The following is a 27896-nucleotide window of genomic DNA, read 5'->3' on the forward strand; positions in this document are numbered from 1 at the left end:
TTCCCTTCTTCTAAGCTTCCCCGCTGATCACTCACGCTCTGATACCATGTGAAAATTTCATCTATTGCAACAACTAGAAATTATTCACCTAACTGTAAATTTAATTATGTAGTTTATTTGCTACGACAAACAATGAATAAAATCACAACTGCAATTTTCACCATAAAAAATACCGCGGAAAATAAAATATTGGAAATTGAGAAATTCTAACACACACAAGAATTGTGACACCGTTATTTTTGGACAATTGTCTCCAAAGAAACCCAATGTGGGAAAATCGATGCAGCAGTTGAGGGTTTTATTATTTATGCAACAACATAAATTTTGAGTACAATAAAATGATGCCAAACTCACATTTCTATCTGAGAAAAAATACTGACAAAAATATCTGAGGGAATTTACCGTCCTCCTCAAGCAATACCACAACAAACTGAGCCTCAGAATTGGATTTGGAACCCTCTACGTCAGCCTTCTGCGCTGCTTCTGTGCAGGTCCCACTCGTACTGCCCATAAATTTCCTCCGATGTGACGTCTAGCCTGATGTTGCTGCTGGAAGTGATTCTTCTGGTCTCCTGGAAATATTCCCAGCCTTTGGATGCTAAATCAACCCTCCTTCTGGATGAATCAAATTGCTTATCTTAGGGCACTGGGCTGTCTCTACACTGCCTCTTGAGGAATATTTTCGGCCTTCTCTTCTGGCTCTTCCTGAAGCTGGAGACTCCATCGAAAATCTGCTACTCTTCTACTCCTTTGCCACCTGCAACTCGACCTTTGACTCGATTTTTCATGCTGAATCACCTACACTGGAAAATCGAACTGTCTAGATCACTGAGTAGTTGCACTGGTGTGTTCTCCATCTACCCATTGACTTCTTCATATAATCCTCTATTGGAGCACCAACGACCAAGATTAGATCTTAATGAAGAGCCCAGTTTAATCTTCTAACGATCTGTGTGAGTTTCTAGACAATTCTCACTTTGACTTAAAAATTATGATTAATTAACCAATTATCCTAAGTTTAGACTTAGGAAACATTAAAAAATAGGTTAATAATCTAATTAAGTCATCTCTGGAATCTCCAGAAACGATTTCCGGGTTATGGAAATCTCATGTATTCTAGCCTCTCCACCAAGTTTCGTGACTAGAACACATATGATGCTACAAAAACTAACAGATAGACCATACATGTCTCATGCAAGTCGCACAATAGTTTTTTGTTGTTTATGAGTTTTCTAGTGTTGAATTTTTTACAAGGTGAGCAGTAGAAATCAATTTTTTGATCTGATAATTACTACCTAATGATCTTCAATTAATTTATCTCATGCCACTGATATCATTGAGCAATTATACAATGAAAACATCAACAATAAATACAACGAAAACAATGAAGATCATAGAAAGACAACCATGCATAATAGAGACAATATTTTTACTCTAAGAAACCCAACTTTGGGAGAATACCCAATAAATTTTCTATTGGAGAAATTATTCTTTAGCAGAGCTTACAATTCCAATTTGTCTAGAAAGCTGCGCCAAGTACAAATCCAAATACTAGTCAAAACCTGGTTAAAATAGCAGCAAGTCAATGCTCGTCAAACTAGCTAAAATGCTCAGAAGTCAACGCTGTTCAAACAATCAGGCTACAGTCAAACTTCAGCGTTGTGGCTCTTGCGGTCAACTACAACCAACTACAATCAAATTCCTATGCATGTGTGGCCCTCTTGCAGTTCGGTCAACTTGGATCAAACTCGGTCAAACAAAGAGAGAAACAATTCAGTCAAACAATCAACTCGTCCTCCTTTTCTCCACATGTGTGACTGTCCAAGAGACTTTAGAAAGATGAAGAAGAAATTTACTTGTGTGGTGGAGAAAAATGAGATGTCACATAATCTTTATATACTAGTCGAATGGGGATAAATTAACCCAAGGGACACACCCTTTCTTGAGCTGGGCCGACTTAGTTCCCCAAAAATAATTTTTTATTTTAATTTTCTTAGGTTGACTTGGAGACCTATTTGGCATGCGGGATTACTTCTCGATGCTAAACAAAAATGAACATTCTCTCTTAGAGAGGGAGGGATTCTCCTTAGCTGCAATAGATTTCTCCTTAACTGAAATTTCTCCTCCATAAGAAAAGTTTATGAGCTTTGCTATGTTGATACATGCTTATAGATCACTCCATCTTGGAGTAGGCAACGTGAGTATCGTGGACCATTTACCCTTGGCCGAATCAACATGGCTCCGCCAAAGTCCTTTATGTCTCCTAAGGTAAATGTATCAATCTCCTCTAGTCAAATCAGCATGACCCGACCAAAGTCGTTTATGGTTTCTCAGGAGAGGATTTGACCCTGGACCATTCACCCCTGGCCAAATTAGCATGGCCTAGCCAAAGTCCTTTATGGCTTTTTAGGTGAATTTCATCTATCTCCTTTGGTCATGCTGCTGCCTCACACGCACACCTAAGTTAGTGAGAAAAGCCCTTAACCCCACAAGGTGTGGTTGGTGGACAATTTAAGAGATGGGGCTGTCACCTATTCCCAACTCTCTCTTTGTTTAAGCTTTCTCCTAGGCAAGCTAACGAGGGTGGTCCCTAAATGGAACGCTAAGTAAAAAGTGATGTGAGTTTTTTAGGAGATGTTATGGTCAATTCAAAATACTTGAGATTATGAGCAAATATGATGAGAAATATCAATATGAAATGAAATATACTTCAATAACCATCAACACATAAATAAAAGATGAGCATGTAAAACCAGTGCCTTCAATATTGCTTCAAAATAAATAACACTTGTTCAAAAATGAAATGAAACATAAGTAATCCTGTCAATCAAATAGATGTTAGAATAAGATGATATCACTTGCAAGATATAAAATTGCTTTCAAAGTATAACCATTTTCACGATCCTAAAGCATGTAAAGAAGCAATATAAAACAACTTGCAAAAATGAAATAAGCTAAAACTACACTTGCAAAATGCAAGATATTGTAGAAATTAGGCTGTAGATTTGCAACTGCTCATGAAATTTTAATCAAGATCACAAAACACAAACCTACTTTGCTACTATACGGAAAGTAATTCACAATCTAGAACAAAATTTTTAGACATGCAATAAGAAATCACACACATGTAACAAGTATTTTTCTCTGGGGAAAGCAAACTGTTAAAAACCCTAATGCCTGCTTGCATTGATTTGATGAATAGAGATGTATTACAATTGCTTTGCTCAATTGAGCACACCCTGCAAGTGCATAACTTATCTCTTTGCTCACTGAAGGCCTTTGACCCAGACTTAGTCAAATTTTGCCTCTGCTTGAGCTCCTATTTGCTTGCGAAATTCTTGAGGAAATAGGCCTTATTAATTAGGAATTTCCTCCAAAATGTTTGCGCAGTTGCATAGGGTTGATCACTTGACCTCATGCAACACTTGTACACTCAACTAGTTTACAAATGTTGGTTAATTGTCTTGGAAACTCCACCACAACTGGGCAACTCATATTCTTTGCATGCATGAACTAATTATAAGCTGATTGATCAGTTAACTAGATGATCTCTGAGTTAGACTGATGTCCCACTACTTAACTCACCACCAACTAGTTCTATTAACAATTAGAATTAGTTTAAATAATTACAACTGAAATTAACTCAACCTAGGCTCCTAAAATTTAAGAATCACTATATACAACTGAACTTTCACGCCCTTAACTTAAATTAGCTGAGTTAGACTCCTACTTTTTAGGAATCAACACAAGCAAACTGAACTTCAACTCATTAACTTGAATTGAGTGTTCTTAATTGAGTGACGAGAGCCATGTCACCTCAATTAACTCTTCCAAGTTGTCCGCTGATGTGGAATTTCGAATTTCCTCAATTTGATTAAGGCAAAATCAAAATTGAGACTTTCTTGCTGCATTTTCAACACTCTCAACAAAAAAGGGATTATCAACCACCCATATCTTGCACCTGTGGAATGTATTACATGCAACACCTCTCACTGTTGTTGTTGCCACTGCAACATCTACAACTGAGAAGCATAAAAAAACAAACTGAATTGACTTTGCTACTGAGCCTCTCTGCTGTCAACACTCCTCTGCACTCCTCAGTATCAAACTGACACTAATCCTCTTGCTACTGAATATTGTGGGCCCCTGTAGCAAGGTAATGATCCATGAGGAGAATGCCTCAATGGACCCTACCCAAATTTCTGCAACTCTTGGACTAAGGATCTACATCGCTCCACCTCACTCCTGGAGGTATAGCTGCATGTGCTCCCTCTGCCCACTTGGCTCAAACTGTCCCCTTACTGGAGGTCTTTGCTTTAGTGGATGTCTCCACACTTCCTCCTCTCTGCCTCTCCATTTGTGGCTGCTCCACAACTTCCTGAGGCTCCTTTTGAGGCTGCATGTTGAGAGGTCTAACATGCTCCCTCTCAACCACCATATCTCTAGTCTCTGCCTTGCTCCTCAAGGCTGTGCATGCATCTTCTACCTCAAGTGCATACAAGTTCTTGACTCGAACCCCGATCTGCTTCACCTGTCCCGTGGCTATGTGTCTCAGGAATGCTTTTCCTTTGCTGAAGATCACATCATAACCACGGTCTTCCAAAACTACAACAAAGACGAGATTTTTCTTTAGGCCCAGAACGAACATGACATCCTTGAGTCTGAAAGGTGACTATACTGATCCAGGTTGCGTTGTACCTTCCGTCATCTCCAAACTCAATATTCATCTGGAGATCTTTCTCCTCCAGGTCACTAAAAAACTCTCTACACCTAGTCATGTGGAACTAGACACCCGAACAATGTTGCACGAAGCGGGAGCGAAGCGGAAGCGCGAAGCGCGGAAGCGTCATTTTCCAAAAATCTAGGGAGCGAAGCGTCCGCGGAAGCGTCTGCTATATATATATATATATTTTTATATATTTTTTTGCATTTATACTCAAAACAAACATCCCAAATACCAAATTAATTGTAGAAGACATGAAAACATGCATATTTTTGCATAAATCAAGATAGATATGGCATCCATGATTCCATTGTAGTTACTAGTATGTACAACAATCATCTATATTCTAGCTATTACAAACATACATCAAATTTTTAAGCATATTATAAAACATAAAACATTTAAGCATATTATAAAACATAAAACATAGAGCATATTATGATTTATCTAGCAAGTGAGCAACTGTCAACATTTGTCATGTCCAAAATTCAAATAATAATGTTTACAAAATATGTCACTTGGTCACCGCCAAGCCAAAAAGGTTCAAAATTCAAATTCACAAGTCTACAAGTCTAATGAGTAATCTATAGACTATGACAAAAAGAAGTAGATTGTGAATATATCTACTAATCTCTCCTCCTTCCACCACGAATAGAACGTGATGGCGTGCCTCCACGTGGTGGCAATGAAGAAAATGGTCCCTGTGTAAGTCGTGGCACTGGAACTGATGAAGAAGAACCCCCTGCTGTTGGTGTTGAACCATGGAACCTAGGACCAGATGGGGGTGGGGGTGGTGGCATATCAACACGGTCATCATCATCCTAGAATCGCTCAAAAAATTCATGCAAAAAAAAAAAAAACACTAGTTAACAAAAAAATTAAAAACATGAATTAGAGAAATGCTTTATAAGGGAAAATTGGAAAATTCATACCACAATGGACATACCTGGATAAGAGCATCCTCTAATTGCTCTAGTTGCAACACTCCATCCTCCAAATTGGGCTCCTCTGGATGCTTGTCCCAAGTCAACAAGTCTTTATTAGACTTTGCATCTTCACAGTAATGGGACAACAATCGCAAGTTGTAATGAACATAAACCAAGCTCTCTGCCCGGTCTAAACTCAACCTGTTCCTTTTAACACTGTGGATGAAAGAATAAGAGCTCCAACACCTCTCTGCAGAAGAAGTGTTTACCACCCGCAATGCCAAACTCTGTAGAAGTGGAGTAGGCCCTCCATGCATGTTCCACCACTCAAGAGCAGAAAAATGCTCTCGATCTTCAATTGAATGCATGCTCCCAAATGGACCAGTGTTGAGCGTATAGTTGCTCACCTGTCTCCGTACCAATGCAGCCTCCTCATTATCAGGGATTAATCTACTCAATGCAGCCATATATTTTTCGTGAACCTCTTTATCTTGGTGTGGTTTTTTCCTGCTTCCCCCCCAGGTGCTGGTTTTGAAAGCCATGATGGATGATAGTACCTAGGTGTCAAAACATATGCTAATGCATGCAATGGAACATTTAGCATATCCCATCGCTTTTCCACCTCTTCACGAATATAATTGTACAAGGTGGTATCTCTAGGCTCAACAATGTCTTTAATCTGCCCCAACATGCTATCCATTTGCTCATGCACCTCCCCAATTACTGGTCGATCTGAATCTGCAAACTTGATCATGTAATAAATTGGTTTGGTGAATTGCAAAACATATTTAACCTGTGACCAAAAGTAAGTGTCAAGAACAGTGTCCTTGACTACATTAGCAGTAGCACCATCTGTACACTGGTTAATTTCATCCCATGTTTCAGCACACACCAGATTAGTTAAAGCTTGTCTCACCTTCACTAGCCGCCTAAAGGTGAGGTAATAACTAGCAAATCTTGTCTTTGCAATTTTAAGCAATTGCAACTTGGAGTAAGTGCCATAGAAGTAGTTTACCCTTGTATGCCCTGTGATGAATTTAATGAGCTGCTTCCCTTTCCTGTAAACCTCAGCAATCCACCCACATTCTTTGTGTTTCACAATATCATGCATCAAAAGGTTCAATGTGTGAACCAGGCACCCAGACCAAAAGATGTGTGGATGAGTACGCTCAATAATTTTTCCTGCTGCCTTACAATTTGCTGCATTATCTGTGATCACTTGAACCACATTATTCGGACCAACATCTTTGATTGATTTCAATAGGAGATCTGCAATGTTTTGTGCAGTTGCACTGATGGAGGAGGAGTCATGACATGCAATAAATACTGCACCCTTAGAAGAAACACCAAGAACATTTATCAAATGTTGGTTTCTAATATTTGTCCACCCATCTGATACAATGGATACCCCATAATCCACCCACTCATGTGTAAAACGTGTCAAAGCTCTTTGAACCTTAGCTTTTTCTCTTTCTAATAACACTGTTCTAGCTTTCTCATAGTTGGGGGCCTTGTATCCTTTTGGGGCTTCATTGATGGCCTTTACCATGTCATGCCAATAGGGAGAGCGAAGCACATTGAATGGTACACCGCAAGCACAAAGAAAACGGACTACCTTTCCATCCACATCATCCCTCCCAGAAACATTAAGGAAATCCCCTATTGTTTTTCTACCTCCAGAGGTTGCAGAAGTACCATGAGGAGATGGGCAACTACCAAATTTAGAGTTTGCACTTGATTCTGAATGAGTTTTTTGTTTCTTGTTTTTTTGTTGTGCAGCCATCTCTATTTTGATGTATTTTTGTCTTTGTTCACTTGAAATTTTTGGGCAAATGGCTACCCCCACAGAACCCTTTTTTTCATCACTCTCTAGCACCCCACAAAGATGCCTCCTCAGACGGGTATATGAACCCGTATATGGTTTTCCTCCATGACAATCATGAGGGCACATCCATTTGTAAGATCCACCACCCTTTCCCCCTTCAAGTTTGGTCACATAGTTCCACAAGGGATTTGATGTACCTTTCCCATCTTGTGCTTCAGTGTCCTCTTCAAGTTCATCCCCTTCCTCTTCAAACCCTTCCTCCTCATCATACATTGGGTCACTACTATTAGGACCAAGTTCATCCCCTTCCTCTTCCCCTCTATTCCTCACCCTTGCCATCATTAAAACCAAGAGTGGAATGATACATAGAAGCCAAAAGAACACCATCTTGGAATATGGATATAGGTGGTGGACAACCTGTAAATAAAGGAGCAAGTAGAAACAATGGGAAAGAGTAGGAGAGGGAGGAGAAAAATACAATTTTTTTTTCAAAAAAACAAGGGAGTTTGGGGTTTGAACTTACCTCTTTAGCTCTTGTAGATGAAGTCCTCCAAGCTCTTGCTCCAAGCTCCTCCTCCTTCTCCTAGCTCCTCCTCCTTCTCCTAGCTCCTCCTTCTTCACTCCTCCAAGCTCTCCTCTCTTCTCCTCTCCTTTCCTCTCTTCTCTTCTCCTCTCCTCTCTTCTCTTCTCCAACTCTCATAAACTCAAAGTGAGAAAATTAAAAGAGAATGGGGGCTTTATTCTTTTCTAAAGTCACCCTAGACTCACCCTAAACTAACCTAACCCACCCCCTCATGCTAGTTAAGTCACATGTTAAAACAAATTTAAAAAAAATAAATTAAAAATCCGCTGGCCGCGGGGTTGCTTCCGGAAGCGCCTGGGTGGCGTGCGGGTGGCGTGCGGTTCCGGGCCGGAAGCGTGGCGCCACCCCGTGCCCGAACCGCCCTCCGATCCGCGGTTCCGGGCGGCCGCAACCCAAAAAGGCAGGAATCGTTTTTTTTTAACGGATCCGCGCAACCGCCAAATCCGATCCGCGCTTCCAGGGTGGATTCCGGGACGGTTCGCTCCGATCCGCGGTTCCGGGTTTGGATCCGGCGGGGGGGGGGGCGATTCCTGCAACCCTGCACCCGAATCCAAGTACCACACACTCCCCTATTGAAATATGTAACTAGGTTCGGTCTTCATAATGGCATATGTAATTGTGATTTTATGTATTTAATGAAAAGAGAAAAATAAATTTATTATTTGTGTTCTTGAGGCATGGGTTTCATGCTTAAGGGAAATTTATTTTTAGGTCAAGCATCGATTGAGTGCTTCTAGAGTTGTCATAAAGTCAATTAAGTCATTGTCATGTATTGAAGACCTATTTGGGGCCTGGGCATGTTGCATATTGTAAAGAAAAAATTATTGAGTCGAAATAGAGTCAAAAGACCCTTCATGACCTCGTCATGGCACAAAAATCAAGTTGGCCTTATGATAGCAATTCATACCCCTCACAAGCCTATAAATAAGAAGGAATTCGACCTCATCTGGACACTCACTCAAGCAAGTTCGATCTCCTCAAGATAGAAGCTGGAAAAGGATGAAGAATAAGAAGAAGATCAAGATAGAAGTTTTTGGGCCTCTCTTTCTCTCTTTCGTTAGGGTTTCTACTGTTTCTGGGCTAGACGAAATTGTGAAGTTGCATCGAAGCTGTGAAGCTGCCTTTAGATTGAAGCTGTGAAGCTGCTAGGTCGAAGCTGCATCAAGATCGAAGCTGTGAAGCTGCTAGGTCGAAGTTGCTGACGCTGCTTGGTTGAAGTTGCATAAATTGTTGTTGGGGTCAAAGTTGCTAGACGCTGTGGAAGGAAAGCTCATCAAGAAGGAAGGATGACTTGGTCTTGGAGGGTCTTGGTCAAGGGTCATAGGTTTTGGAATTCATCAATTGAAGTTCTATAAGAAGAGAAGGATTCTGGTGGGTTTTCCTCTCAGTTGGAGAGGTTTTGGCCCTCGCTGATTGCCTATATCTTGTGTCCTATTGTCTCATTGTTCTTTATGATTTGGTAGCTGTTTGATGATAGAGAACACTAATAATAATAAAAGAAAGAAGAAGTTAATAAAGTAAAGTAAAAATAAATCAGAAGCAGTTATCAAAGTAAAAGAAATCACCTACACTTGTTGCCCCCTAGATTTCTCAACATGGTATCAGAGCTAAGGTGACTACATCAAGGAAGGGCAACACAAAGAAGGATACTCTAGGGCCGAAGTATAAAGAGATCATCTTGGAAACATCAAGAGCATCAATCATCAAGGACTAACCCTCTCTGTTGGAAAATGTAACTAAGTTCAGTCTTCATTAATGTATTCGAGTCATCATGTAATATACTTGTCAAAAGAATAAAGAAAATAATTTCTATTATTATTATGACTTATTAAAGCATGGGTTTCATGCTTGGGTCATCATGTTTTAGGTCAAAACCCCATTGAGGACTTCTAGGATTTATTCCGAGTCAATAGAGTCATTGTACTTTTAAAGAGACCCTTCTTGGGCTTTTGAATCATGTAAAAAGGTTAAGTATTGAGTCAAATATGAATTATGTTACCTCCACACCAAGTCGGTCTTAAGATGATCAAGTCAGCCTCAAGGAAGGCTATTCGAGCTCACGTAAAGGCTATATGTGAAGTAGTTCGAATTCCATTTGGAGGATAATCAACTCAAGTAAGTTCGATATCTCCTTGAAGTTGGGAAAAAATGTGAAATAGTGGAGGGAAGAGAAAGGAGTGCGAGTTTGGTCTAGGAGAAGGAAGGAAGGAAAATCAAAGTTTTGGTGCATCTATTTCTCTCTCTCGTGCCCTAGTTTGGAAGATCGAATTTCTCTTGTTGATGCCGTAGCCAGTTGTTGCATGTTGCTGTTGCTATAGATCGAAGTCACTGTTGTTGGGTCCTACTGCCTCAAGAAGTTGTATTGGGCCAAGATCGAAGTCTCTAAGTGAAGATCAAAGTTTTCCAGTGAAGATCAAAGTCTCCAAAGCAAAGTCGAAGTTACTGGGTTCAAAAAAGTGCTGCTAGGTCAAGTAGGATCATCTGCAAAGGAAGAAGAAGGTTGACTTGGCGTGGAGGAAAGTTTGTGTCAAGGTCTAGAGTCTTGGAATATCTCAGGAAAACTATTGAAGGAAGAATTACTGACTAAATTTTCCCCTAGAGAGGGGTTTTGCCCTGGTTGTGTGCCTATATCCGGTGTTCATTAATTTATGTGCTATTGCTTCGGTAATTGCTTGATGAACTAAAAGAAAGAAGAGATAAAGAAACCTAATAAGAAATCAAGAACATCAAAGGTAATTGTCAAGTATAAGGAAATCTTTCTGCCTTTCTGGTTTTCTAACATGGAATCAAAGCTTTGGTGAAGAAAGAAGCAAAAGGCAGTCTCAAGCACTTGATCAAGGAATCATTCAAAAGGATTATTTCAGGGAAGAAGTCTATTATATTTAAGGAAGATGTCTAACACAATCAATGGAGAGAACAAACTTGAAGGAGCCTCAAACTACAGGTCTTGGAAGAAAATGATTAACCTCATCCTTGAAAAGAACAAGGTACTAGACTTGGTAAAAGGCAAAGTAAAGAAGCCTACAAAAGACTCTAGTGATGTTGATAAAGTGAAGTTCAAAGATCTGGAATTAGTGGACATGAACTTAATGGTAGAAGGAATAAATGACAACCTTGTCCCATTCATAACCAACATTAGCCATGCTCAAGAAATGATGAGGCTTTGTCAAAGTTATTCACTATTGAGAACACTGGTCAAGTAGCATGCATGAAGAATGAACTAAGGACCACAAAGATGACTAAGAAGACATAATGGCCTCCTTCTTTGTGAAGATAGCAAGAATCAAAGATGATCTTTTGGCCATTGATGAAATTGTTCTAGACAAAGAACTTGTGATCACTGCTATATTAAGATTGCCACCTACTTGGGGAGCATTTGTTGCAGGACTCAACAGTTGGAAGGAAGCTCCCACTTTTGAAGAACTATGGACCGCTTGCAGTCAAGAAGAATTAAGGATCTCATTAGTTGCCAATCCTGAAGGAGTTTCAAATGCCTACACTGCTCATCACAAAGGGAACTTCAAGAAATCAAAAGGACCAAAGAGGAAGGTAGACATGTCCAAAGTAGAATGCTATCAATGTCATAAGAAGGGTCACTATAGGAGTGATTGTCCCGACAATCCAAGAAACAAGAAGAGAGAAAGAGATCAAGCTAATGTTGCTGAAGAAGAAGACCTAAAGAAAGGCAAACCCGAAGAATCTGATACAAGGGACTTACACTATTAAGTCCATTGCTTCTAGTCTTAGATATTCTATTTTGTATTTTTGATGTTTAGAATTTATAGGTTTTAACATGTTTTTTGGAAAAGACATTTTCTTTTGTTTTTATAAGTTTATAGGTATCCCTCAAGCTTTGGAGGGATCCCCCAACATCTCCCAAAGATAAGTATATCATTTCCTTTCAACTTTTGGCTTCATGTGCATATTTAAGTTTTGATTATATTAAATACTAATCACTATTCTCCCTCTATTGCCTTGATTAGGAAAACATCTGCTATATCCTCAAGGAGTATGGAAGAAGGTCTCCCAAGACAAGGTTTGTCAAGAAACAAAGGTATGCCTTAAACTACAAAACATTGATTTTCTTTATGATAAATGTTTATTCATTTGATAATCTATTACTAACATCGCTATGTCTAGTTGTATTGAATCTTAATGATTCTTGTATTTTTAATTGATTTTCTAGAACCCTAGACAAGTTCTCTGGAAAACCCTAACCTAAGGGTATGATAATGTTAAGATTTGAAACCCTAAAATGCTTAGGGTTATTGGGAAATCTTATTTGAAGTTTTTGTTGATGATGTCATGTTTGGGGTTTTGGCATGGTCATGAAAACCTAACTTGTTAGGGTTGAATGATGTTGTTTGAGGTCCCGAACCTTTGAAATTGTGGTATTGTAGGGTTTGCTTTGTTATGTCGTGTAATCCTAGATATTTAAGGTTTGGATGGGCCTCCAAGCAAAACCCTTGTCATGTATTTAAAGTACTAGGAATCAAACCATAAATATATATGTGTCCATTGGTTGAAACCTATGAAACCAGATTCGTCCCCCATGCCCTACGTGTCCTGAATTCGGCGAATCAGACACGATTCGGGCATATTCGTTTCCGAAAATCAGGATACATCACATCCGATCGGGACACTTCGAACCCAGAAACTGTCTTGATCAGGACACTTCGAATCTGGAACGTGTCCTGATCATGACACTTCGAATCCGGAAATCAAGAACTCGCACGACGTTATAAAGACGTGTTTCCCCATTCTATTTGCACATTCACTTGTTTAGTTTGTTGTGGGTTTGCTGTGGGTGTTTGGGAGCAAGGAGAAAAAGGTGTGGGAGCATTTTCAAGGAGATTCAAGCGACAAGTAAGTGGTAAAGCCTGTCAGATTTGATGATGTTGATACTATAGAGGGGTCATCCTCCACCCTAGCAGATGCAGAGATGACTTTGGATACAGAGGAGGAGGATGCAGTAGAGGAGAGTAGTGTTGATCATGAAGATGAGGACAATGATGCTGATTTTGATGATGACTATGAGGATTGATGACTCATGAGTCATGAGCTACCTATTGCCTTGAGGTTGGTATACTTGTAGACTTCTAGTTGTAGTTGTTTTGTATTTGCTATTTCTTTTTGCCATTGGCATTGCACTACCTATGTAAACAGTAACACATTTTGATTTTGATGACTTAATGAGAAAACTACATTATCTTTATCTTACTATCTTGTCTTTCTCCTATTGGATGATTGATGAATTGAATATGTATTATAAATTTATAATTTATCATTTATCATTTATGTCACAATTGTATTTGTAATTTCGTATGCATAATGTTACTTTGTAAAACTTACATCTAGATGAAGATCTATGTTTGAATCAATGAATTTTTATCATGAATGAGAATTTGTGTAAGAAATATCTAATTTTTAATATATATATATATATATATATATATATATATATATATAACGTATCTGAATGTGTCCTGTTCCGGGGGGTCAACATGTCCGTATTCGACACTCGAATCCCCATATCCGTCGAATCCCAAATCCTCGTGTCAGGGACTTAGGTTGAAACTCTAGCTTGGTCTAGGCATGTATATGTCTAATATGTTGCCTGACATATGTTATGCTTATGATTGATGATGAATTCCTAGATATATGTGTTGACCTAATTATTGTAGGAAATTTCTATATATATATATATATAACGTATCTGAATGTGTCTTGTTCCAGGGGGTCAACATGTCCGTATTCGACACTCAAATCCCCATATCCGTCGAATCCCGAATCCCCGTGTCAGGGACTTAGGTTGAAACTCTAGCTTGGTCTAGGCATGTATATGTCTAATATGTTGCCTGACATATGTTATGCTTATGATTGATGATGAATTCCTAGATATATGTGTTGACCTAATTATTGTAGGAAATTTATACAAATCCAGCTCTGATACCGTGTAGAAAATCTGGTGCAGGTTAACCCGATAATGCAATATAGATCAAAGCAAAATACTATAACCTACTTCTACTATCAATTTGCGGAAGCTTAAAGATCGAACTGAACAATATAACCAGAAGAAGAAGAATCAATGGCACAATACACATGAGAATACTTTGGGGAAAACCTCAGCTAAAAACCTCACTATCTGTATTATCATACAAGGTGGAAATATATAGGAATTATACAAAGCCTTAGCTCTCACAGCTAGCCAGCTCTCATTACAATCCTCATAGATGCTTACAAGCAATCTTGGCTTCTCTCCAACCTTCCTCTCTGCCCTCCAAGCTCCTATTTCCTTGTGCTGTTCCTTTGGGATGATTCACCTTCAACCAAGTGGAACACTTTGATCTCACACACTGTCAGAACTGCGCAATCCTCAAGGAATGATTCCTTGACTGCATGCATGAGTTTTCTTATAAAGAAAACACATGCAACTAATAGTACACTATCCTTGACTTTAATATCAACTGGGTCTTTCTCAGAATAGACATGCATGAGTTTCTGATGAGGGAAATTTCAGTTAACTGGAGTAGCACTAGTTGAGTGCATGCATGCATGAACTGACTGTTAACTCTCTATTAGTTCCTCAAACAGTTTGGAACTAATTTAACTGGACTTAACTCAGTAAACTGAGCTAACTAATTACAACTCAAATATAACTCAATCTTATCTCCTTAATTTAAGGGATAACTCTTGCATGACTTTAGAAAGACTTCTAACTTGAATTTCTCCAACTAATTATTTTAAAATTAATTAATTAATTATTTCCAACTAGCCGTTAAGACTAAATTCGATTTTAATTCACAATTTAATTCAAGGACAAATTAAATTGGAATATTCTTGTTGCCATATTTCAACAATTATTATTGGTCGTAAGTCTTAAAGGTTTAATATAAGCCCTTGTCAAAGTTTGATATTCTAGGATGATGCTGTTTGGGAAATCTAGGGTTTGACAGCTAAACCCTAGTAATAGTTAAATTCTCTAATATGTGTGATATGACAATCTGGATTCTATGAATCTATATAGTGATTGTTGAAATAAGAAAATCTAGGGTTTGTAGCTAACACTAGTGGGATGCTAGTCATATTGTTGATTGAGCTGTGATTGGTTGTTGGTTGTTAAAAGCTTATATATGAAATCTAGAGTTTGTATGAAACCCTAGTAGGAAGTCTAACATATGAATTCTGAAAGTTGCTTTGTAGTTCTATATTTGATTTGTTTCTAGGGTTTGCCATATGTTGTAGTAGGGTATGTCATACCTCTGAAAGAAACGTTGAAACCCTAGATGTAATGAAAGTTGTTATGAAATAAGCCTTGACGAAGTGGTCTAGGGTTTGTAACAAAGTCCCTAGCAAAATGTTGAAAAGTATGTATCTCTTGTTTGGGTATCTAGTATATATTAAGTTGAAATGCTTTCGTGATTTTGATATGACTAACTTCATGCCTCTATAGATTTGGTTGTACTTGACATCTAAGTTGTGCAGGTACATAATCTTCAAGATGGTGAAGATGATCGCAAGCAAAGTTGATGTGAATGATGATAATATTAACTCTGATGAGATGGATGGAAGCCACGAAAGATTCTCTGATGTCGAAAAGAAGAAGTTGATCTCCCTGAAATTAAGAGGGAGCGTGGATAGAGAAAATCTCTTTGGTTGAGAGGCAGAGCATAGTTTTGATTGGAGAATGGAGTTTGAAGGATATGTTGCTGTATGTAAAGTTGAAAAGGAAAGTATCTTCTGTCAAAGATTTGGTTGATAATCCTATTGTGTTGAGAAGCAGCATTAGGAAAATCCCGAAGGTTTGTGTTTATTTATGAATATGTGAAAGTATATTATTGATTGGGGTTGTGTTTATACAAGTAAATCTCTCAAAGGTTTTGATAGCATGATGGTTACCGATCAATTTGATCGAGAGAGATTTGTTGTCTTTGATATGCTGGATCAAGGAGTGTTGAGGCTTTGTGAGTGAAGCATTGCCTGGGAGGACATTTGGCTGGCACTTTATGTTGATGTCTAGGTCTCGAAGTTGGAAAGGCGGTGTTGGTCTTAGAACTTTGATTTTGGATAAACACCTGGATCCTTGGATTGATGGTTAGCAAGTAAGCCTGATGGTACCTAGAGAGGCTGAAAGCTTGAGTCCATCTTAGTCCCATTTGGATAGATTACCCTAGTCAGGAATCTAGTCCATGGCACTGCGGTGCCCAAATTGTTGAGAGACCAATGGATAGATTGCCCTGGTTAGGAATCTAGTCCATGGCATTGCGGTGCATAAAATTCTTCATGGTTCATATAGTTGAGATATTTCTCGTACTTGTCTATGATGAATACCTCCCTAGTTAACAGGGAGTGTTGGAAAATGTAACTAGGTTCGGCGGTCATTAATGTATTTAATCATCATGTAATGTACTTGTCAAAAGAATAAAGAACATAATTATTATTATTATTATTATGACTTATTAAAGCATGGGTTTCATGCTTGGGTCATCATGTTTTAGGTCAAAGTCCCCATTGAGGACTTCTAGGATTTATTCTAAGTCAATAGAGTCATTGTACTTTTAAAGAGACCCTTATTGGGCTTTTGAATCATGTAAAAAGGTTAAGTATTGAGTCAAATATGAATTATGTTACCTCCACACCAAGTTGGCCTTAAGATGATCAAGTCAGCCTCAAGGAAGGCTATTCGACCTCACCTAAAGGCTATATATGAAGCAGTTCGAATTCCATTTGGAGGACAATCAACTCAAGCAAGTTCGATATCTCCTTGAAGCTGGGAAAAAGTGCGAAATAGAGGAAGGAAGAAAAAGGAGTGCGAGTTTGGTCTAGGAGAAGGAAGGAAGGAAAATCGAAGTTTTGGTGCATCTATCTCTCTCTCTCGTGCCCTAGTTTGGAAGATCGAAGTTCTCTTGTTGATGCCGTAGCCAGTGGTTGCATGTTGCTGCTACTATAGATTGAAGTTGCTGTTGTTGGGTGTTGTTGCCTCAGGAAGTTGTATTGGGCCAAGATCGAAGTCTCTTAGTGAAGATCGAAGTTTTCCAGTGAAGATTGAAGTCTCCAAAGCAAGGTCAAAGTTGCTTGGTTCAAGAAAGTATTGCTATTGCTGCGAGGTCAAGTAGGATCATCTGCAAAGGAAGAAGAACGCTGACTTGGTGTGGAGGAAAGTTTGTGTCAAGGTCTAGAGTCTTGAAATATCTCAAGAAAACTATTGAAGGAAGAATTACTGACTGGGTTTTCCCTTAGAAAGGGGCGTTTCCCTGGCTGTGTGCCTATATCTGGTGTCCATTGATTTATGTGCTATTGCTTTGGTAATTGCTTGATGAACTAAAAGAAAGAAGATATAAAGAAACCTAATAAGAAATCAAAAACATCACAAGTAATTATCAAGTATAAGAAAGTATTTCTGCCTTTATGATTTTCTAACACTCTCATCATATTGAAAGGGAATAATTAAGAGCATCAAAGAAGACCTCAAAACCCTAGCTCATCCAAAGAAGGGTTCCACACTTGAAGCGTTCTTGGGAAACTCACACATTCTATAATCATTATCACGAGGAAGGAAGAGCGAAGCACTTTTGGGTCTGTTTTTTCTGGGCTATATTCTCCACATGTGCGAAGTATTAAGACATCCTTTTGCAACAGTAAGTATTGAATTGCAACCACCATCAAGGATCAAGTTCTGTGCCAAGAAAGGTCTCCTTTGCAAGCCGAAATAACAAGAAAAAGAAGTCAAGTCAAGCGAAGTAGAAAGGAGGCAAATTTGTCCATCTTCTAGCCACACGTGTGAACTAGGGTTATTGCAGAAAAGGCCGAAATTGCAAAATTGCTACAACAAGCCAAAATTCTGAAGAAGGGCCGAAATTTGAGGTTGTGAAACAAGTTTAACTAGTGTTGTCTTGAAGAAAAGCCGAAAAAAAAGCATTGTCATCATCATCAAGGAATCAATGTGATCTCCCTTTGAGCCAAGGATTTTGAGGAAAGACATCTTCACCAAGAAGTCATCTTCTTATCTACATCATCATCAAACATAGGAAGGCATCAAGTTGAAGATTTTATCATCTAGGAGTATCTTCACTTGACAAGTAAGTATTTTTATATCTATATTTGAATATGTCATAGTGACTTCATATTGCAAGGAGAGGAACAAATTGGTTGGGTCGTCAAACTTTCTTGCATGGAAGAAGAGGATATATTTGATCTTCATAGAAAATGAAGTCGTTGGTCATGTTAAGGGTTTAATTGCCGAATCGCCAAAAGAAGAAGCTCAAGCTCTACAAGATGGAGATATCAAAAGAAGAAGGAATAACCTCATACTTTATGAGGGTGTTAGAAATAAGAGACCAACTCCAAGAGTTGGGAGAAATAATGCCTGACAAGGAAATGACTATCATAATGCTCAATGCACTACCGGAGGAATGGGGCAACTTCACATCAAGTATCTATGGGAAGAAGGAAGCTACTCCATTCAATGAACTATGATCATTGTGCAAAATCGAAGAAACCAGGTTGAAGGCAAAAATCAATGTAGGATCAAGCGAGCAAGCTCAAGCATTTGCTGCCATGGCTAGAAGAAAAGGGAAGTTTGGGAAGCTTGGTCCTCAGAAAAAGAAGAAGAACATGTTGAAGGTTCAATGCTATGGTTGTCATGAATATGGGCACTACAAGAGAGATTGTCCAAAGCTCAAGAAGGACAACAACAAAAGAGGAAGGGAAGAAGCCCATATCACTGAAGAAGTGGAAGAAGCTAAAAAGAAGAAATTCAAGGAGGAAGTAAAAGATCTCTACTGTGATTGCTTCCTCACCTAGTTCTTTTCAAGTTTTTTGTTGTAAAGTATAACTATCATGGTAGGAATAATTAGAAGCATGATAGGATGCATCATGTTAGGAGATAACATCATAGAAGCATATGATTGAAAGCAAGAGCTCATGACATCATCATAAAGAAGCATGAAAGATAGTGAAATAGAAGTCTATGACTGTCACCTATAGAAGGATGTTGCTCTTGGTAACCTCATTAGAAGCATAAGTAGTACTTATCGGAAAAAGAAAGTCATCTAGTATAGAGCTCATCATACATCATTAAAAAAGGAGCATTTGCTGGATGAGAATGATCAAGATCATCCATTGGAATCTTCATCGGAAGGTTCACCTATTGGAAGGGAAGAAGCATGTGTCTCGTCGAGAATTCTACCTTGTATGGGATTCATGGAATGATGGTATGATGTCAAAAGAAGTGAAGCAGGTCAAGGTGATTGAAGTTCTTTCAATCAAGGAAGCTGTTGAAGGAAGTCTAGATGACCAAAAGGAAGAGATGAGGTATGTATGCTTGTATTTGATAAAATTGAGTCATGTCATATAGTTGCAGATAGCATGGATAAATGCTCCACCTCATGAGCATGATCAAGAGAAAGGGATCTCCTCCTTTGGAAGGATGCATAAAGGCATGGTTCACATATTGACTAGATGAAATCAACATAATAAGTCCTCATATGGAATATGAGGTGGTTGATAAAAATGAAGGAACTATGAATGGAAGTTCCTGAGAAGCAATATGTGAAGAAAGTAAGGAGAGATCGTGAAAGATGCAACTACTGTCACATAGAAAAGGAAATCAACATCTGATAACTAGAAGAATTGATTGTGACATCTCCATGGAAAAGGTATGAAGACTCCGAAGAAGTCTGGAAAGGAAGATGACCCTTGACATTTAATATATTTTTGGAGATGTGTCAATATGAATGCAGAATGTTGATACAACAAGCATATGTTATGATGTAAGACCATCACAAAGGTAAGTTGATGTTCGTTTTTGATTTTTGAACAATATCTTGATGGGCTAATGTAGGGCTACCAAAGGAAGAGTTGTAGATGTCATCTACAATTGATACTCATGTGGTGGGATGATAAGATCCTGAAGAAAACATGATGTGGAGAAGGTCGCTGTATGGAGGAAAGCCAGATATGGATTAGTGAATCATTTTCTGATGAAAGAAAGGATGACATGACTGACATGATTCATGAACGAAAGTGATGGAAGGCCGATGCCCTACGAAGAAGTCCCAAAAGATGTAGTTTCCATAACAAAAAAGAAATTCATGACATCGAAAGAGGGAGTCCTACAAGTAGCTGGTTGTCCCATGATGTCCACCTAGAGCGCTGATGGAAGCAAGTCCCTGGTTAAGGGGAGGCTTGGTCAAGTCCCTGGTTAAGAGAGAGCTTAGGTACATTCCTTATATAGGAATCAGTGCATTCCTTCATTGGAATGGGTATATCCTCCTTAGTTGAGAGGGAGAGGCAGACACATCATTCTTGTCTTCACTTAGGAAGAAAGAATGGAGAATTGGGTAAGCATCTGGCATCTGATGCTCTTTGAGGATGTGGTAAGGCATCTAAGATAAGAGTAGTCGTGGAGGACCGATATTATTTGAGAACTGGGAATCCAAGATAAGAATAGTCCTGGTGGAACATATTATGAGAGAACCCAGCTAGCGTATGTTCCGAGAGAGACAATGATGAGGGTGTCTATAAATCATTGGTCTCGACTCTCGCCAGCATTGTGCTTTGATCTTGTGGAGAGATAGAGATGTTAGTCAAGGACTTGCTATGTGACAATGCTAGATGATATAATGCTATACAGGTGGGTTACCAATCCGACTTTTCTTATGAGAATTCTTCGGATTGAGAATGTTCAAGTACCTTATATGGATTATGAATACCTCCCTAGTTAAGAGGGAGTGTTGAAATATGTAACTAGGTTCGATCTTCATAATGACATATGTAATTGTACTTTTATGTATTTAATGAAAAAAGAAAAATAAATTTATTATTTGTGTTCTTGAGGCATGGGTTTCATGCTCAAGGGAAATTTATTTTTAGGTATAGCATCCATTGAGTGCTTCTAGGTTTGTCATAAAGTCAATTAAGTAAATGTTATGTATTGAAGACCCATTTGGGCATGTAGACCCTCCAAGACCTTATCATGGCACAAAGATTAAGTCGGCCTACATGAAGGGACAAGTCGGCCTTAAGATAGTAATTCGTATCCCTCACAAGCCTATAAATAAGAAGGATTTTGACCTCATTTGCACACTCAAGCAAGTTCGATCTCCTCAAGATAGAAGCTGGAAAAGGACAAAGAAGAAGATTAAGATCGAAGTTTTTGGGCCTCTCTCTTTCTCTCCTTCGTTAGGATTTTGACAGTTTCTGGGCTAGACGAAATTATGAAGCTGTAAGGTCGAAGTTGTGAAGCTGCCTCTAGATCGAAGCTATGAAGCTACATCAAGGTCGAAGTTGTGAAGCTGCTAGGTCGAAGTTGCAAAAATTGTTGTTGGGGTCGAAGTTGCTGGAAGGTCGAAGTTTGTTGTTGGAAGCTGTGGAAGGAAAGCTCATCAAGAAGGAAGGATGACTTGGTCTTGGAGGGTCTTGGTCAAGGGTCATAGGTCTTGGAATTCGTCAATTGAAGTTCTATAAGAAGAGAAGGATTCTGGTGGGTTTTCCTCTCAGTTGGAGAGGTTTTGGCCCTAGCTGATCGCCTATATCTTGTGTCCTATTGTCTCATTGTTCTTTATGATTTGGTAGTTGTTTGATGATATAAAACACTAATAATAATAAAGGAAAGAAGAAGTTAATCAAGTAAAGTAAAAATACATCACAAGCAATTATCAAAGTAAGAGAAATCACTTACACTTGTTGACCCCTAGATTTTCCCACACCCCCATCACAGTGTTGGCCATGCATGTGATAACGGTGAAATCTAGCTCAAACTATGAAGCCAAAGCTTCATTTGCTGCAGCTACTGCAGAATCCTTCTTGCTAGACTTTTTGTGTGGACACTTCGTAGCATAGCACCCAAATTCATGACAATTGAAGCATTTAGTTTTGGACAAGTCTTTCTTGTTGCCCTCTTAGCTGGATTCAACGTCACCTTGGGACTTCTTTCCCTTGGCCTTCATTCCTTTTCTCAATAGAGAAAAGTCCTCTTCCTCTTCTTTGGAGAAGGTTCCATCTCCGGTATTTCACCTTATTTTCTCCTATGCCAAATCGGACCATAAGTGCTCCCAATTCGGTAATTTCTCCCTCCCGTTCACTAAATCTTGATAAGTATGCTAGCTCTTGGGAAGGCCCAGAAGGGCTAGGCTTACCAAGTCATCTTTAGGGACAGTAACACCGACCCTGCCCAATTCATCACGACATTGTGTGAACCTGCTCAGATACTGTGGTATAGTGTCATTCTTTTGCATCTTGACACTTTGATGTTTATCCTTGAGCACCAACTTCTTGTGGTCACTAATATTCTCGAACAATTCTGTCAGTGCTTTCCACATTGCGAACAAAGTTTTTTTTTAGTGGAGATTCGAGACAATATGATTTCGTGCTCCCTCCAAGATTATTCTCCTCATCTTGGCTACATCTTTCTTCTACTAAGCAAGGTTCTAGGCATTAGATGCTTGAGGTTTTGCAATATCTGTCTTGATGTAATCTAGCAATCCATTGTCATCCAATTCGGCCTCCATGCGATCCTTCCATGCAACAAAATTAGAGGTGCCTTCCAAGGCATATTCTAGCCTTAGTCGATTGAAGGCCATCTTCTTAGCTTTGAAGAAATCCTACTACACTGATCTTCAAATTCAAACCTCTAAGAAACAACTTTGAATTTCCTGCTCTAATGTGAATCTTGCTCTGATACCATATAGAAATTAGGCTGTAGATTTGCAGCTGCTCATGAAATTTTAATCAAGGTCACAAGACACAAACCTACTCTACTGCTTTGAGGAAAGTAATTCACAATGTAGAACAAAAATTTTAGACATGCAATAAGAAATCACACACATGCAACAAGTATTTTTTATTTTTTATTTATTTATTTATTTAATTTTTTTTGGGAATCCAAACTGCTAAAAACCCCAATGCCTGCTTGCATTAATCTGATGAATAGAGATGTATTACAATTGCTTTGCTCAACTAAACACACACTACAAGTGCATAACCTATCTCTCTGCTCACTGAAGACCTCTGACGCAAACTTAGTCAAATTTTGCCTCTGCTTGAGCCCTATTTTCTTGCGCAATTCCTCAAGAAACAGGCCCTTATTAATTAGGAATTTCCTCCAAAATGCTTCCGCAATTCCTCAGGGTTGATCACCTGACCTCATGCAACACCTATACACTCATTTAGTTTAGAACTATTGAATCAAGGCTTCTGTGATCCATATCAAGTTTTTGAGACATGTTTTCAACGATAATCACATCAAAATTCATTTGTCGACACGTTTCAAACCAGCAAATTTGGTTCATCATCAGGACAGGATGAAGAACTAGATCATGGCAACAAGTTAAATAGAGAGACAGATCATTCAAACAGCTAGAAATAAACAACTACCTTTGACCAAAGGAAACAACTACAATTGACTGGACTACAACTACATTTGACTGGACCAAGAATTAATTAGTTAATTTGTTAGATTTATTTATTTTCATTTAAATCTATATGTAACTAAATATATTTGCTTATAATTAACTAAAATATTTATGAACCTAAACTAAGAACTTAAACCTAATAAATAACTGTTAAGGGACTGTTATCACTCAGAATGTACCTCAAGGCTGAGAAAAGGCAATTCCGAGGTAACCACAGACCAAGCTTTTGATCTGGCATCTAGCCCTGCTGGACCAGAGAGGGCTCTCTCTTTGCCAACAAGATGTGGCTACAATAAATGAAATTTTAGGCTAGCTATGAAGTGCGGGGATTTGTTTGAAAGGTTTTGGGTCGAAACTGCAAGAGAAAGGATGATTGGGCTACGGAGTCAATGCCAATTTCTGCCGGCAAACTTGGGGCAAATTAAGTGCCATGTTCAGCTAGATAGAAGATTGCAAATGTGAGAAGAATAGAGGGAGAAAGCTCACTGCCGTACAGGCATCAAACATGAATGGATCTCCAGGAGCAGCTTTAGACGAACGAGAAACTCAGGCTTGCTCAACAGAGCATCTAACCAAGGATGAATTCTGCAAAGACAACCATTACATCTAACAGCAAAATCATCATGAAAGGAGCATCATAGGGGATGGAATCCTAACATATCACTTAGATAACGCTGTAACAAGGTAGAAAAACAAAATATGTAAGTGAATAACAGGAAAAACATACTGAACAATAACACCTTGATGGATCCCAGGTCCAAAGGGCAGAAAAAGCTTCATTATAATAATATTCAAAGAAAACTTTACACAGTCCAATGCAGCCTCTCTGCTGCCAAAATCGAACTTCTACACTATGAAATTCATCAAATATATACACTTAGCTCATCCCTGTACTAAGGGAATTGAACTCAACCGTCTTCTTCAAAATAGAATCAGTTACAATAAACTTGGACCAAATTTTTGAAAATAGGTGTTAAAGATGAACTCGTATCTCCTGAACCGTAGCACCTGTTACAAAACTGAAAGAGGTTTTTGTAGATAAGGTTAGTTTTGAGAAAAACCTCTCTCAAAATTTGGAAATTCGTTTCCAGTTGCTCGGAATCTGTGCCACAAAATCATCTCTAAAACAGAAAATCATTAAAAATTTAAATCTGTAAAAATGAGCTGTAAAGATCTAGTCAAATGTTCCAATTCATGACACCTGTGAATAAACGGAAAGAGGTTTTTGTTATATGGCTCGTGGTTAAAAGAATGTTCAATGAGTTAATTCACATGGAGCAAACAGCTCAATGATAATACAAAGATATTTACAAGAATAGAAACATCAGGTTTCTATGTAGAATATCGAACAAACAGTTTCATCTAAGAAACTGCTAAAAGAATAAGAATAGAAACATCTAAAAGACTGAGCATTACTAAATAGAGATATAGAGATATATTCTAATACCCTCCCTTAATGCTCAATCTATTTACAACACCAATAGACCCGCGAAATTTTACAAATTTATCAGGACCAAGAGGCTTGGTAAAGATATCGGCGGGCTGCTCTGTGGTGGGAACATAGTGCAACTGAACTGAGCCGTCTTCAACCAACTGTCGAATGTAGTGGCAGTGAGTTTCCACATGCTTTGTTCGTTCATGAAAGACAGGATTCTTGGCAAGTTTGAGCACTCCCTGATTATCACAAAACAAAGAAGTAGGCCCTGTCTGAAAAACATGCATATCTGCAAGCATACGACGAAGCCAAACTGCCTCACAGGCTGCCTTAACTGCTCCCCGATACTCTGCTTCTGTTGAGGAGAGAGCCACAACCTGTTGCTTCTTACTAGTCCAAGTAACAGCTCCAGATCCTAGACTAAACACATACCCAGCTGTAGATTTACGGTCATCAACCGAACCGGCCCAGTCAGAGTCAGTGTAGCCACTGAGAGTAGAAGTGGAGCTGTGAGTATATAAGAGGCCATAATCAGAAGTACCACGCACATATCGTAGCACCCGCTTTGCTGCTATCCAATGATCAGCTTTAGGAGCTGACATAAAGCGAGAAATGTAGCTTACTGCAAAACTGATGTCAGGTCTGGTAGCAGTAAGATAGATGAGACTGCCCACTAATTGCCTGAATAAAGTTTCATCCACAAGAGGAGAGGATGACTGTGCTGAAAGTTTGAGCCCTGGTTCCATAGGAGTCGTGGCCGGTTTGCAATCCTGCATTCTGAACCTTTCCACAAGATTTTTGGCATACTTGGACTGAGAAAGAAAGATCTGATTTTCAGTCTGCCATACTTCAACCCCCAGACAGTAATGAAGAAGTCCCAAGTCTGTCATCTCAAAAGTTCTGCATAGATCTTGTTTGATCCCATGGATCAAATGTGCAGAGCTGCCAGTAATGATAAGATCATCCACATAGACAACTACAAACAAGATATCATCATCAGTATGCTTGATATACAGGTTTGCATCAGATGGACTTCTCTGAAAACCTTGATTTGTCAGATACTGATCAATTTTTATGTACCAAGCCCGAGGAGCTTGTTTCAATCCATAGATGGCTTTAACTAACCGACACACTTTCTGTTCTTGACCAGCAACCTTGAATCCTGGAGGCTGCGTCATGTAGACTTCTTCTTGGAGATCACCATTTAGGAAAGCACTTTTTACATCCATCTGATGAACTTTCCAATTGAACTGAGCTGCTAGGGCAAGCACAAGCCTGATAGTACTCATCTTGGCTGTAGGAGCAAAAGTCTCCTCATAGTCGATGCCTTCCTGCTGTGAAAATCCTCGAGCCACAAGCCGAGCTTTATACTTGTCTAAGGTTCCATCAGCTTTGTATTTGACTTTATACACCCATTTGCAGCCTATGGGTTTTTTGTCTGCAGGAAGATCAGAAAGAGTCCATGTGTGATTTTTCTGAAGACTCTGAAATTCTGCTTTCATAGCCTTTTCCCACTCAGATATACCCTTAGCTTCTGAGTATGTTTGAGGCTCAAAAGTACTGTGAAGGTTAGCCATAAGAGCAAAATTGACTGTAGACTGTTGTCTGTTCTTATGCCTAGAAGTTCTACCTTCAAGGAGCTCATTATCCCGGAGATCACCTATGGTTTTAGCCCACCATTTTGGCCGAAGAGAAGAAGAACCAATATCAGGATTAGAGGGACCAATATCAGGAGGAAGAGAGGCAGGCTCAAGATCAATAGGGATAGCAAGAGGGGGATTAGCTTCTGGAGGAAGCTCAGATAGAGTAGTATCAAATCTGGATTCTACATCATCCCTCCCATCGGATGGACTGACTGGAAGAAGAACACTGTGAGGCGGATCCTCAGAACGCTGCTCAGAAGAAGAAGACTGAAAGAATCCTCTGTCTTCATCAAATACTACATCTCGACTGAAGCTAAGTCGACCAGTGGCTATATCTATCAGCCTATAAGCCTTGTGATGATCACTGTAACCTGTCATCATTAGTTTCTGACTTTTGGAATCCAACTTAGATCGCTTAGCAGATGGAACCCAAACATATGCAACTGAGCCAAAAACTTTGAGATGACTGATCTTAGGCTTACGACTAGACCACACTTCTTCAGGAGTCTTCCCTTTAACAGCCTGAGTAGGGGATCGGTTAAGAAGGTAAACAGCAGTAAATACTGCTTCAGCCCAGAATTTGTTTGGAACACTCCGGTGTTGTAACATGGAACGAGCCATTTCAACAACCGTGCGATTGCGACGCTCGACAACACTGTTCTGCTGGGGAGTGTAAGGTGTGGTGAATTGACGTTTGATGCCATGAATATCACAGAAGTTGGCAAAAGCTGAGGAACAAAATTCCCCCCCATTGTCGGTCCTAAGGGTCATGATATTACAACCAGATTCTTTTTCAACTAAAGTTTTAAACTTCTGAAAGGTACTAAGAGCATCAGATTTATTTTTTAAAAAATACACCCACATCTTTCGACTGAAGTCATCTACAATAAGTAAAAAGTATTTGCAAGCAGTTATAGAAGCTGTATTCATAGGACCACAAATATCAGCATGAAGTAACTGAAGTACCTGGGATGCGCGCCAAGATTCGCCATTTTTGAATGACGACCGATGTTGCTTTCCCGCTTGACAGGCGCTGCATACTCCCAACTGCTGAGTCTGAATATCAGGTAATCCTGACACAAGTCCCTCCCGAGAGAGCTGAGAGAGATACTGCATATTGAGATGCCCATATCACTGATGCCATAGAGTACTGATGGGAGAGACACGAGCTGCTAGTGCCACTTCTGGAAAGTCACCGGTGTCAAGTAGCCTGTATAGGCCATGGTCCTCGAGGCCAGTAGCAACTGTCAGACTGGTCTCCCTGTCAATGATGGAACACTTGTGTGCACTGAACACAACATCAAGCTGAGGAGAATTCCTCATAATCTGACTGACAGAGAGCAGATTA

General features: G+C 39.2%; 2 protein-coding genes across 6 annotated transcripts in view; one reads left to right on the forward strand and one right to left on the reverse strand.

The window, feature by feature from the left end:
• Nucleotides 1-27896, forward strand: part of LOC149256702 (uncharacterized) — a 68567-nt gene that overhangs the window by 11576 nt on the left and 29095 nt on the right. The gene's annotated exons all lie outside the window — the stretch shown is intronic.
• Nucleotides 4916-5966, reverse strand: LOC149256703 (uncharacterized). The gene is made up of 2 exons (XM_089455435.1): nucleotides 5670-5966; nucleotides 4916-5544 (listed from the first exon to the last, which is right to left on the reverse strand). The coding sequence occupies exons 1-2, from the start codon at nucleotides 5964-5966 to the stop codon at nucleotides 5350-5352; spliced, it is 492 nt and encodes a 163-aa protein (XP_089311561.1). The 3' UTR covers nucleotides 4916-5349.

This window comes from Pinus tabuliformis, chromosome 7 (genome assembly GCF_031772625.1).
Source record: "Pinus tabuliformis cultivar Carrire ecotype Pingquan chromosome 7, CPIR1, whole genome shotgun sequence".
Classification (NCBI taxonomy): Eukaryota; Viridiplantae; Streptophyta; class Pinopsida; order Pinales; family Pinaceae; genus Pinus; species Pinus tabuliformis.